The sequence below is a fragment of the Xiphophorus hellerii genome, chromosome 23, assembly GCF_003331165.1.
Source record: "Xiphophorus hellerii strain 12219 chromosome 23, Xiphophorus_hellerii-4.1, whole genome shotgun sequence".
NCBI classification, from domain to species: Eukaryota; Metazoa; Chordata; class Actinopteri; order Cyprinodontiformes; family Poeciliidae; genus Xiphophorus; species Xiphophorus hellerii.
This window is the reverse complement of record NC_045694.1, coordinates 4,316,781-4,329,750: the sequence shown is the minus strand read 5'-3', so window position 1 is coordinate 4,329,750 and position 12,970 is coordinate 4,316,781. Positions and strand designations below refer to the sequence as shown.

The following is a 12,970-nucleotide window of genomic DNA, read 5'->3' as shown; positions in this document are numbered from 1 at the left end:
GTTTTTTTACATTTTCCATCCCACTCAAAACAATCCATCCTCATTTTTGCTAATCTTTATTTTAAATCCTAACAATTATTAACAAAATTGTGTTTCATTAAAAGCAACAACAAATTTTCTACAGTAAATATTTGTCTAAAGTTAAAAGTTATCTATTTTTTAAAAGTCATGTGATATTTCCGGCTCTGAACAAGTTTTATTTGACTGGCCGGTGAGTTAAGAATGGATACTTACGTTTAAAAGATTGCTGACCCCTGGACTGATTTAGACGTTTAGAAGCAAAGATTTAACAACAACCCCCCCCCCCACCACCACCTCTTGGATTTTTAAATTTTTTAAAGAATAATTAATAATTAGTCAATTTCAAAAGTTTACTCTGACTATGTTGCAACTTTGAATGAAAAACCCAGGTCACTGAAATGTTTTCAAAAAGTTTATTTTTGAAGATTATGTCTCTCCCTAGTGGTAGAGAATAGATAGAACACTCTCTATATTATCTGTGTTATTGATGACAAGAAAACTCATATAACATGACTTTAACAAAAAAATAACTTTACGGCAAATTGCAAAAGTTGGAAAACCAATAAATAAATAAATAAATTATTTTGTTTTTGGAACAATCAAAGCAGCATCAGATTCCCCTCATTTTTTTGGCCAGTTCCTGTGATGATTTCTGCATCAGTCTGTAGAACTAGAAAAACTAGGTCTAAAGCTTTCCTCCAAGCTTCCTGCTTCACACTCAAGTTATCATAGATGTTCAAAGTCGGTGTTTCATCTGGTTTCACTGCTGAGAAACCTGCATCCTCTCTTTTGCTCTGCGAAACAAGTTGCAAAAACTTCCCTGTGCTTATTTCATCTCTGTGAAATTCCGTCAGTTGCTTGCTGACAATAGTCCTAGCATTGGCTGCTGAGCACCTTCCTGTGTTAACCATTACAGCCGTTATGTAATCTATTAAACCATCTGCCATGAGTTGTAGCACGAGACCTCTGTAGAGGTTAGCTGCTGACCCAGTTTTGCTGTCTTTCACTCTGTTGTGTTCTGCTTGCTTTTGTAGCTGATGAACACAAAGCACCTCGGTTCCTCCAGCACCAGGCAACAGGGCTCCATCTTTCAGTGCATGGTGTAAACGGTACGCACAGGCCCAGAATTGGTCCTCCAGAGCTTGCAGCTTGCCATGTACGCAACTTGTTACAACCACTGTGACCAGCCCACTATTCCTCCCAGTGGAAATGTTCACAGCTGTTAAAGATTTCCTCTCATAGCTGCTGAGGTCCCTCCAGATCTCAACATTAACACCATCACCGACACAAGACTCCGTTAACTGCGTGGCATAGTTTACTGGAATAGCTCCAGTTGAGCTGCCAATAGTCTTCAAAACAGAAGAGTTGACCTTTTCCACCACGAGAATCTGATGCCTACAACAGTGCTGGATGACCTTCTGGCTGACAAGGCCAGCAGTTAGTATCAGTTTCACTTCCAGGTTCAAGAGTAGTTTCACAACCTTATCCACCCATTCATCCTCTTTGCTTGAAGCTGACAAATCCAAGTTCTCACGCACACATTGTTCACCTGGTAGGCTTTTGAAGCCCAGATGGCGGTAGGTCTGAGACAGATCTCCAGTAATAAGAGCAACTTTCAGGGGTTGTTGTTTTACCATATGAGCAACTACAGCCTGCTCGTCAGATAAAAGAAGAATGCAGCCTTCAACAACACATGCGCAGTCCTCTGGTAAACCAGAAACAAGACAGGTTAACATTTTTGAAATGTCAAACAAGGGATCGCTGATACGTTGTTGGTTTGTCTTTAACAGCATCTGAGCAGCTTCAACTGCCAATTTCATAGCCTTTTCACAACCATGGCTCAAAGACTCAGCAATGACTATCATGTCAGGCTGATCAGGATGCCGAACTGTGGAGAGCATTCCCGACTTGGTCCCACAAAAATGTCTGCTGAGCTTAACCTTTCTTTGTCCACTCTTGCTTAGACACTTGTCATGAAAGTTTGCCATCTCTTTAGATACGTTGGTAGAAGCTTTCTTTGTACCTCCAGGTGCAGCAGTGCATTTCTCCATTACAGTGAGGTCCTTGAATGAAACTGAAAATTTCTTGCAAACATCCAAGCAAATATCAATCCCCTCAGACATAGCTGTGATTATGTGCTGAACTGAAATGCCTCTCTGGAGGCTGTCCAATGCAGTATGGCTCCAAGCTCCTGCAAGAAACAGCAAGCATCCAGACCCTGTGCGGTACTGCTGATGATGGGCTCGAACAGTCTCATAAACCAGCTGACCCACCGTGCATGCAGGTTCCAGGTTCTCAATGATACGAAAGCATGAGCACACCAGAACTGAGTCCCCACTCGATTCATCTTGGATGAACTTGTAGTTTTTAAACGGACCAACGGAGGACCGTATCCTTCCTGAAAGTGCTGAGAGTTTCTGGAGTCCAACATGTTGTCGACTGTTTATTACTACGCCTTCCAGCATTATCCAGACTGAAAAATAAAAGAATCAGAAACACTCAGTGTCAACAAATATTATCTGTTTACATAGTAAATCTGCTTAACATTATTTGTGGAAAAAGGTTAAACAGTTTTTAATTTTAGCATTGTGCTCTAGAGAATGCTATAAGTTTCCAAAGATTATAGGCGTCCTTACATTAATGTTGGGTTTAGGTCAATGCTTTACATTTTATTTGGCAGGAATGTACTTTTCAACATAAAGTTTAACTCAGGACAAAAAGATCAGCATAAGAAAGGACTAATTACTAATACTAAATATGTCAAGTTGATGAGTCACACTTCAGTAACCTCTACATGACTGCGGCATTTGGCCAGGAGGCAATATCTCCAGGTGGTAAGTAGGTATACTAAATAAGCAGGTATACTAAAATAATATAAGCCAACTATTGTCTGCTTCACAAATGGAGTTAAGTACAACACCTAAAGCTTAAACAATCATAATGCAGCCCATGGCCAATAATCACTTTTCTTTAGATCAAGTAGAGGAAAATAAAAATAAAAACTAATATCTGCACAATTACTGTAAATACGCAAATGAATCAGGAGTTAAAGAAGTGGTTCCAGATCACAGAGAGCTGTTGCACTTGGGCCACTGACAGGAAACGAGGCCCCAACATCAGAGCTGCCATTTGAAACAATGAAATGGGTTAAAAATTCTTCAAGAAAGTAAACGAGTGCTGGACAAGCAACTCCAAACAAAACAGTAAATGTGAAAAATGGAAGCATAATGAATCAGTGTAGAAAATTCAAAACAATATTGCCTTGAAAATTGGAAATACAAAATAAAAGAAATAAAACTCAAAAGTATAGAATCAGGACTCAAAGTTTAGGAGCACACTGTAAGAACTTGGTTGAAAGAAAATAAGATAACAAATTTGCATATTCAGAGGGAATGATGCTAGAATAATTGTTTGGTATCATGCCAATGAAACATTAACCACTACTTTAAGAACACCATCACATTTCCACAGTCTGTGATGATGTGGAGCTGTATTTCTATTTGTGTCCATACAAAGTAAGTTTGGTGATATTTAAGTCATTATTCAAAATAAAAATACATTTGTTCAATGAAAAAAAATATTTTAACATCTGTTCAGGAAAGAATTGTTAAACGACACAGTCAACAACCAGTGCAGACTTAAGTTTGACTGGAAACAGGTGGAAACTGGAAAAATAGAGCTTTGCATACAGAGCTGATCAGTCAGCTTCAATACAAGAATGTTGGAACATTCATGAAGTTCAAGGCATGCCTCAAAAAAGTGAACCTGTCAGACAACACGGAGATACAAGCAAAAAGTTTATTTCATGATTTCAAGCCCTACTTGTTTATTTGATCTGAATAAATCGTGGGCCATTGAGAACAATACTGTGATTTAATCCTAATGCAGTATACTAACATAAAAACTAGAATGTGATGCTCTAATTCCATACTTTACAACATTCACATTGGTTCAAAATCATTCTAAGTCCACTTTTAAAATAAATATAAAATATTTACTTTATATTTAAGACGTTTTGCAGATAAGGCGCATGCAGGCTACCATTATTAGTATTATTAATGAAGTTACCCGTTTTATACCTGAAATACAATAAAACAGTCTTTTCTGAAAAGACATAACTGTTCGAATTTTATTCATGAAAACGAGCCGTTACCTTTATTTTTTAAGTCTGAACCATTTGTTTTGTTCTAAGCTCTCTTCCGGACGCGCGGGCTTAAAAAAAACAACAAAGAAACAATGCGCATGCGTTAAATGCCCTAGTTGCTGGGCAACAAAAAAAGACTCAAGTCAATTGGTGGAAACTTTTAGAGCCCACCCGTGCTACTTTCAGATTGGCTAACAAGACCAGATTCCGTTTTTTCCTACCTTCTATTGGTTGCCGGCTGTGTCCGTTAAAAATACAACCGTTGCTGCATGTTTTGTTGACATCTGATTAGCAAACACAACGCTGAAGTTTTCTTCTTTGGTGGATTCGGGGTTTTAAATGGTAAAGCTATGCCGAAGTGTTTAATATCTCATGTCTGCTCTGTTCACAATGTTTTATGTTCATTTTAGTCTTAAAGGCCTTGATTTTTTGTCTCATTCATTAGCCGAACGAGAGCTTTCGCTAGCTAGCTTGGTTCTTTTAGACATAAGGCGTTTCTTCGGGTAATTTCTGATCATGTCTGCTTCTTAGGCTACAAATTACCGGAAAACTGCTGCCTCAGCGAGCCAAAAGAAAAAGCCAGGCTCCAAATCTGATCTGACGGAGGAACAGAAGCAGGAGATCAAGGAAGCTTTTGATCTGTTTGACACAGATGGAACTGGGACAATTGACATCAAAGAACTCAAGGTGGGCTTTGGTAAAGATCAAATGTCATTGGTGCTCACAGAACCTTATTGGCTATTTATCTCCCCTACAGGTTGCCATGAGAGCCCTAGGCTTTGAACCAAAAAAGGAGGAAATCAAGAAGATGGTTTCAGATATTGTCAAGGATGGTTCTGGAACCATTGATTTTGATGACTTTCTTTGTATGATGACCCAGAAAATGGTGAGTGTATGGACACATTGTTCACTGTTCACCCTGACAGTTAAAAAAAGCCTTCAAAGTAAATTAAACTTTTATTGTTCTAGTCTCCTATCTCCTAATTAATTGATTTATATTTCAGACAACGTCAAGTAATGCCTCCTTAAAATAACACAAAGCCATTAATGTCTAAAGTGCTGGCAACAAAATTGAGTACACCTGTAAGTGTAAAGTTGTTCCCAACATGACAGTTCTTATGTAGTCCCAAACCATGACACTCTTACCACCATCCTTGACTGTGGGCAAAACACAGTTGTCGTCGTACTCCTCACCACCGCACACGCTTGATCCAGATATGTTTATCATCGTCTCATAAGACCACAAGACATGGTTCCAGGAATTCACGGTCTTAGTCTGCTTGTCTTCATCAAACTGTTTCTTTATAGTGTGATTACAAATTATGCTTGTTACATTTACTTTAAAAGAAGTACATTGTTTAAAATAATTGTTTAACATGTTTTTCTCCATTGGCAACTGAAAATGAGGCAACATTGTGTCTTCCACCAGGACAATGTTCCAAATTTCAACATATTGACATATTATAAAGAAGACTATTGTTGTTCTATCATTAAATGGGTTTGGCCAAAAAGAACTGACAGCAGGGGTACCATAGTTCTGCAGACAAAATATCTAGTATTGGATGCAAAAGGACGACACATTTGGAATTAGTGGATAATTTAGGGCTCAGAAGAGAAGTTTTAACCTGTTTACAGTAATTCCACGTTTACTGTCTCCTGTGATGTTAACAGAATGAGAAGGATAGCAAAGAGGAAATAATGAAGGCTTTCCGACTGTTCGATGATGACTGCACAGGAAAAATCTCTTTCAAAAATCTCAAGAGAGTTGCGAAAGAGCTGGGAGAAAACCTCACAGATGAAGAGCTACAGGTAACTTTGGATCTTTTATTTTATTGCTAAATTATCTATTTCATCTGATAAGTTACAGTAAAAGTTACTTTGATAAAAAATATATTTCTTTTCTTGAGCTACAGTGCAATAACCACATATGTGGGCTGTAAATGAATCATCAGTGAAATTATATTAAGAAAAATATCACAATATTCCTAATAATGAGAACAAAACACAAAGAGGATAACAGAACTCTGACACATGAACTTAAGAGTCCAAAGTAGAAATATTTATATTAATATGTGTTGGAGGTCATTTATTATTGTATGTACTACTCTCAGTACCCTCCAATCATAAAAATAGGAACATCTCAAATTGCAATATCATCAAAAATGATATTTTCATTTCACTAACTTATTTAAAAAATAAGTAAAATTTTCATAAAACATAGTTTCTTTACTTGTTAATGATTATTTACAGCAAATGTAAACCTCCAAATTCAGATTCATTGAAACTTACAATATTACATAAAATTGATTAATAATATGACTTTGCATTCAAATCTGTGTGTCTACTCAAAAATGTGTCCAGTAAATTCACCTATTACTTGGTTGGAGGTCCTTTTGCTTGAATTACTGTATCAGTGCAGCAGGGCATGGAAGTAATCATCTTGTGGTTGTGCTGAAGTGTTCAGGAAGCCCAGCTTGCTTTAGTGCTGGTCTTTGTTTTCATTACTGGATCTGAATGGGCTTCTCTTCACTATCCTCTTAAGGTTACAGTTATCCCTGTTTCTCCCACACTTTTTTCTTTCACTCAACATTGTCTTCCTCATGGATGTGTATGATGATATTTTAATTTAATGAGATGATTGTGGAGAGTCTAAATTCTTTTATGGATCAGCTAAATTAAGGTTGTTCTAGTTTCTCCTACCTTGGTATGCGTTCCTATCTGATATGTATTACACCTATCTGGTCCAAAGAAATACACATACCACGAGAACTCTCTACAAAAAGCTTCAATCTGCGTAAAAGGTGCAAACTTCCAACGCAGGTGATGGAGGCCGCTTCAAATTAGTCTTCTTCATTCATATTAGTCATTACCAAGTGGTTATCTCTCACTGTTCTCAAGTCAGATGTCCTTTTCTTAGTATTTTCGGGATTAGAAATTACATTTTTAGAAAATAAAAACGTTGCTAATACAGGTAAAAGCCAGTAAATTAGAATATTTTGAAAAACTTGATTTATTACAGTAATTGCATTCAAAAGGTGTAACTTGTACATTATATTTATTCATTGCACACAGACTGATGCATTCAAATGTTTATTTCATTTGATTTTGATGATTTGAAGTGGCAACAAATGAAAATCCAAAATTCCGTGTGTCACAAAATTAGAATATTACTTAAGGCTAATACAAAAAAGGGATTTTTTAGAAATGTTGGCCAACTGAAAAGTATGAAAATGAAAAATATGAGCATGTACAATACTCAATACTTGGTTGGAGCTCCTTTTGCCTCAATTACTGCATTAATGCGGCGTGGCATGGAGTCGATGAGTTTCTGGCACTGCTCAGGTGTTATGAGAGCCCAGGTTGCTCTGATAGTGGCCTTCAACTCTTCTGCGTTTTTGGGTCTGGCATTCTGCATCTTCCTTTTCACAATACCCCACAGATTTTCTATGGGGCTAAGGTCAGGGGAGTTGGCTGGCCAATTTAGAACAGAAATACCATGGTCCGTAAACCAGGCACGGGTAGATTTTGCGCTGTGTGCAGGCGCCAAGTCCTGTTGGAACCTGAAATCTCCATCTCCATAGAGCAGGTCAGCAGCAGGAAGCATGAAGTGCTCTAAAACTTGCTGGTAGACGGCTGCGTTGACCCTGGATCTCAGGAAACAGAGTGGACAGACACCAGCAGATGACATGGCACCCCAAACCATCACTGATGGTGGAAACTTTACACTAGACTTCAGGCAACGTGGATCCTGTGCCTCTCCTGTCTTCCTCCAGACTCTGGGACCTCGATTTCCAAAGGAAATGCAAAATTTGCTTTCGTCAGAAAACATGACTTTGGACCACTCAGCAGCAGTCCAGCTCTTTTTTTCCTTAGCCCAGGTGAGACGCTTTTCGCGCTGTTTCTTGGTCAACAGTGGCTTGACACGAGGTATGCGGCAGTTGAAACCCATGTCTTTCAAGCGTCTCTTGGTGGTGGATCTTGAAGCACTGACTCCAGCAGCTGTCCACTCCTTGTGAATCTCCCCCACATTTTTGAATGGGTTTTTTTTCACAATCTTGACTAGGGCGCGGTGATCCCTATCGCTTGTACACTTTTTCTGACCACAGAGCTCTGAGAACAGCCAGCCTCTTCAGCAATAACCTTTTGTGTCTTTCCCTCCTTGTGCAATGTGTCGATGGTCGCCTTTTGGACAGCTGTCAAATCTGAAGTCTTCCCCATGTTTGTGTAGGCTTCAGAACTGGACTGAGAGACCATTTAAAGCCCTTTGCAGGTGTTTTGAGTTAATCAGCTGATTAGTTTGTGGCACCAGGTGTCTTCAAAATTTAACTCTTACACAATATTCTAATTTTGTGACACACGGAATTTTGGATTTTCATTTGTTGCCACTTCAAATCATCAAAATTAAATGAAATAAACATTTGAATGCATCAGTCTGTGTGCAATGAATAAATATGATGTACAAGTTACACCTTTTGAATGCAATTACTGAAATAAATCAAGTTTTTCAAAATATTCTAATTTACTGGCTTTTACCTGTATACCAAGTTAAAATGCTTAAATTTGTTGCATGAGAATATTTGATAAGGAAGTTATTTGGATGACATGTACATCGTTTTATTTGTGTGTCATTTACAGAACAAATTAAATTTGTTCAAACACAATTTGTATCTTGAAAGTGAGTAAGAGGAAACAACTTTTTGAAATAAAATACAATTTCCATTACTCAAGTCACTGCCTCATGGCATTGCTACTGTCGACACTTCAGTATGTCACAATAATCTGTTGATGCAGAGAATTATGCTGCATCCGACATCAGCTTGGTTGATGCTAAGTACAGAAACTTGTCACTTTTTCCTTTATTGCCCACATCTTATTTGGCCCTGGAGGGAGCGGCTTCAACTGAAGCTGAGGTCATGGTAGGATCAGAAAAAGCAGAGAAACCACAACTCAGAAGCGATCATGTCGCAGCAACACACGTAGCCTGTTGCCAAAACAAAGCCAGGGTTGCAAACGTCTAGTAGAGCAGAATCTGGTTTGACCATCCAGATTAATGCATGAAGAAAAGTTCAGATTTAAGACATTCATATTTAGCACCATTCAGTAAAAAATTCTAATTCAGATGCATTATCTTGAGAGGTTCATCATTATAACACAAAAATACAGAGTTGTGGTGCGCCGGTTCTACACTGTTCAACCTTGGATTATTACATTTACATTATCACACCACAATCAAAGCCCCACGAACACAAATACTGCTCTAGCATCTAATATATGTTGTATGGTTGTATAGTTTATCATCACAATAAACCAAAATTCTTATGACAAAAAGAATTTCTCAGTAACAGTGAAAGGTGCAATAATTTCACATCTCTAAACTGTAGGTTCCAGAAACGCTTTAAATAGTTTCCAAATTTTGCACTAATTCAAGCTTTATACAGCACCTCTTCAGTAATGTCGGTAGTATCGAATGCACAGCTTTCAGTCATTAAATAAAAAATATGTTAAGGGTAAAATGTTAAAATCAAGATCAACTGAATGATACTGAATTTTAAAGGGGGAGTCTTATGTAAAATCAACTTTTTTGAGCTTCACATGATATCGTAATGTTATTCTCTCATTAAAAACAAACCTGGATGCTGCTTTGATTCTTTCATGTATGTTTGAGGAATCCTCGATTCTCTGGTGGCAAACATTTAGGGGTGCCTAAACGCTTGCTTATACACAGCACCCTCTATTTACCCAAAGCTCCTTCTCAGAGCTGCAGTTTCCAGTTGAGCTTCTGCCTCACACAGCAACCCTCCCCTCTCCTCCCCCCACTCCACTCCCAATCAGCTCCTCCAGACTAGCGGCAGACGCAATTAGCAAACACCTGGGGGAATTGCATGTCTGCTGAGCTCATCATAGGGACAACTTCTCAGTCCAAAGCTCCTATGTATGCTTGTAAATGACACCATGGATTAGTATTGCTGTGATGATGTGTTGAAGGTGGAGTGTCTGAAAGAGACAGAGGCCAACTTCAAGGCATCAAATTACAAAATCAGATTGCTCTTAAGTAATGCCTGATATATAAATTATTTTCATAACTGAAGTTACTATAGTTAGTTGGTTGCAGAATAAACTGACACTATGTGCCTGGAAAATACATAAAAATCCCTCTTTAAGTTTTGTTAGGTTTTGTCCTTTAGAACAATGGCTGTAGAAGCAAATATTTTTCCACACAAAGCTATTTTTTTCTCAGACTTATCCAGGTCTAGAAAATGATAAAAATAAATTCCTAGCTGAATTTACTTTGAATCTTTCTACCAGCTGTGTTCTAAAACCTTGAAAAAGAAAAACGGAAAAAAAAAATATATATATATCACAATATCTTCTCTATGTAAATTAGACATCTTTTTTATTGTGGAGTTCAGCAAATTGTCATTTTGCAGTTTAAAATATTTTATTCTTACTTTCATGTAGTGTAAAAAAAAAATATATATATATATATGTATAGTGTATATACTGTATACTGTATATATATTGTATATATATATAATATGGATTGTTTCACACAATTCCCTCCTTAACATTCATATTTGTCGGCCTTCAGGAAATGATAGACGAAGCCGACCAGGATGGTGACGGAGAAGTCAACGAGCAAGAATTTCTACGGATAATGAAGAAGACCAATCTGTACTGAAGTGTGTTGCAGTTTTAAAACCTTTTCAGGATTAAATTCTGACCTTGTTCCAACTATTTTTACTGTAGCTTTTCTGGAACTAAGACAGGCTCTCTTTGTAAATAACTTTTTAAAAATCCTTTGTCTTTGTACAGGTCCTTTTTTTCTATAAGACAAATAAAAACAATCACAGTTTTGTCTCATGTTTGAACTGATCGTGAAGTGTCAGTTTGAGAAGTTTTTTGTTTTTTTTTACCAACTTTCTTGTTGAAACGGAGGTGGTGCAATGCAGAGGCAGGTTACAGCAGCTCATGAAGATCTTAGTGAAAGTGATTTCAGTGCATTGCATTCACTGTTGTGCAACTTGCAAAGCGCAGCGTGCCAATGATGGTCAGACAGACAGACAGACATGACTAAGTTGATGTTGACTAATTCGAATTATCTTACTGTAAATAGAAATCAGCAGAATAAACCTGAGATGAGTAAGTCAGTAAAAGTGACTCTCACTTCATGCTTTGAGCTGAACTTGGTATCGCCTGAACGAGATCTGTTTTACCTACCTACATCTTTTGATCATCTTATAGGAAAGATGCTCCTGCTGATTAATTGTAACATGGAGCGGAAGTCTGCTTTTGTCCAAAACATCAAACCTTGCTTAAATAAACAGGATATGTAATGACGTGTTTTTCCGAACCGTCAGACGGCTGTCTATTATTTTGAGGATGCTTGCCACTGATTATGAAAGTTGTGATAACCTGTTCTAGACAGCGACAGAACCTCAGGTGGAAAATTTGAAAAGTTCTCTCTCAATATGAAATCCAACATTTGAAAAACATTCCATACAAGAAATGTTATTGATATTTCATATTGTTATGCCTGGTTTTATCGAAAAGGATTTTTCAAACATTCCTTTGCAGATTTCTTTTGTTTCTGCTCTTTTATTTTACTTAAGTCTTTCAGATTATTAAATACAATATGACCAAAAATAAAATTCCATTTTCATTTTCGATTTCTTTTATTAAGGAAATAAAGCTATACCACCCAATTGGTTCTTTGTGAAAAAGTCCTTCTACACCTAACAACTGGCTGTCATATCCTTGGCAGGAATGACAGATTGATTTAAAGGTCACACAACAGTAACTCAATCGATTTAGGTTCAGACTTTGACTATGCCATTCATAACATTTTTGAAGCCATTCAGAAGTGGATTTTTGATTTAGTTTTCTGTGAGATCCAAATCTGCTTGAGGTTACTTATGACATTAGGAGATTATCCTTCAGGATTTTCAGGCAGAGAGCAGAATTCATGGTTCCATTAAGACCTGCAGGCCGTTCAGGTCCTGAAGCAGAAAACCGACCCAGATCATCTACCACCACATTTAGCTGCTAGCATGTATTTTAATTAAATGTTTTAAGTTTTAAATACAACCATCATGGAAGGCCACTTTTGTCTCAGTCCATAGAATATTTATGATGTTTTTTAACGGAAGTATTTTGTATTTTATGGCCTTTTTCTTTTGCCTTGGGACACTCCTTACATAGATCCCATTTTTGACCAGACTCTTATTTTTTAATCACTAACAATTACCTTAAAGAAGCCGAGGAAGTGTTCTCGATTCTTTCCTGACTTCCTGAATGAGTTGGAATCTTGGGGTAATTTTGGTAGGCCAGAAACCTCTGTGGATAATGACCCCCTGTATTTTACTGGAGTCCTCAAGCCTAAGATATGGCTCAGTAACTTTTTCCAGACAGATAAATATTAATAACTGATTAATATCTCACATGTTTTGATATCTTTCAGCTTACTTAATGTCATAAGGTAAGTTCTGTTACTTAGTTGCTGAACCTACAGTTTTAAAAACTGAACCCAGCTTTACCAAAAATGGCGGTTAATTTAATTTGAAACACCTCTTTGCCTTTAGAAAGTGACAATTAAAAACAAGCTGAAGAAATCTACACTGCTTATTTATTATGGACCAAACTAAATTGCCAAGCTTGAACCTGCTAAGATGAAACTTGGAATTGCTTTAGGTGAGCCATATCAAAAGGCCAGTTTTTCACTTGCTTGCATCATGTAACCTGCTATGACTCAAATCCATCCACTGTGTTGCAGTTCAAAGTGCTCCACTCAACAGGTGAGAGCTGAAA

General features: G+C 37.4%; 2 protein-coding genes across 3 annotated transcripts in view; one reads left to right on the top strand and one right to left on the bottom strand.

Moving 5' to 3' along the window:
• Positions 1–161: 161 nt before the first annotated feature.
• Positions 162–12,970, bottom strand: part of bbs12 (Bardet-Biedl syndrome 12) — a 47,812-nt gene continuing 35,003 nt past the window's right edge. Inside the window, exons 1-2 of one of the 2 annotated variants that reach the window (XM_032555403.1) lie at positions 4,175–4,263; positions 162–2,494 (exon numbers count right to left, since the gene is read on the bottom strand). In XM_032555403.1, coding sequence (XP_032411294.1) covers positions 621–2,486 — 1,866 coding nt within the window. In that variant the 5' untranslated portion in view covers positions 2,487–2,494; positions 4,175–4,263 and the 3' untranslated portion in view covers positions 162–620. Of the gene's footprint in view, positions 2,495–4,174; positions 4,264–12,970 lie in introns of those variants that run through there. The other variant, XM_032555404.1, reaches the window with a different exon arrangement.
• cetn4 (centrin 4) lies at positions 4,388–11,045 on the top strand. Its single transcript, XM_032555405.1, has 5 exons — positions 4,388–4,507; positions 4,697–4,852; positions 4,923–5,051; positions 5,837–5,974; positions 10,755–11,045. The coding sequence occupies exons 1-5, from the start codon at positions 4,505–4,507 to the stop codon at positions 10,842–10,844; spliced, it is 516 nt and encodes a 171-aa protein (XP_032411296.1). The 5' UTR covers positions 4,388–4,504; the 3' UTR covers positions 10,845–11,045.

Coding starts and splice junctions, on each gene's coding strand:
- cetn4 (XM_032555405.1), top strand. Junction 4,853..4,922: donor TTGACATCAAAGAACTCAAG/GTGGGCTTTGGT, acceptor TCTCCCCTACAG/GTTGCCATGAGAGCCCTAGG. Junction 5,052..5,836: donor GTATGATGACCCAGAAAATG/GTGAGTGTATGG, acceptor TGATGTTAACAG/AATGAGAAGGATAGCAAAGA.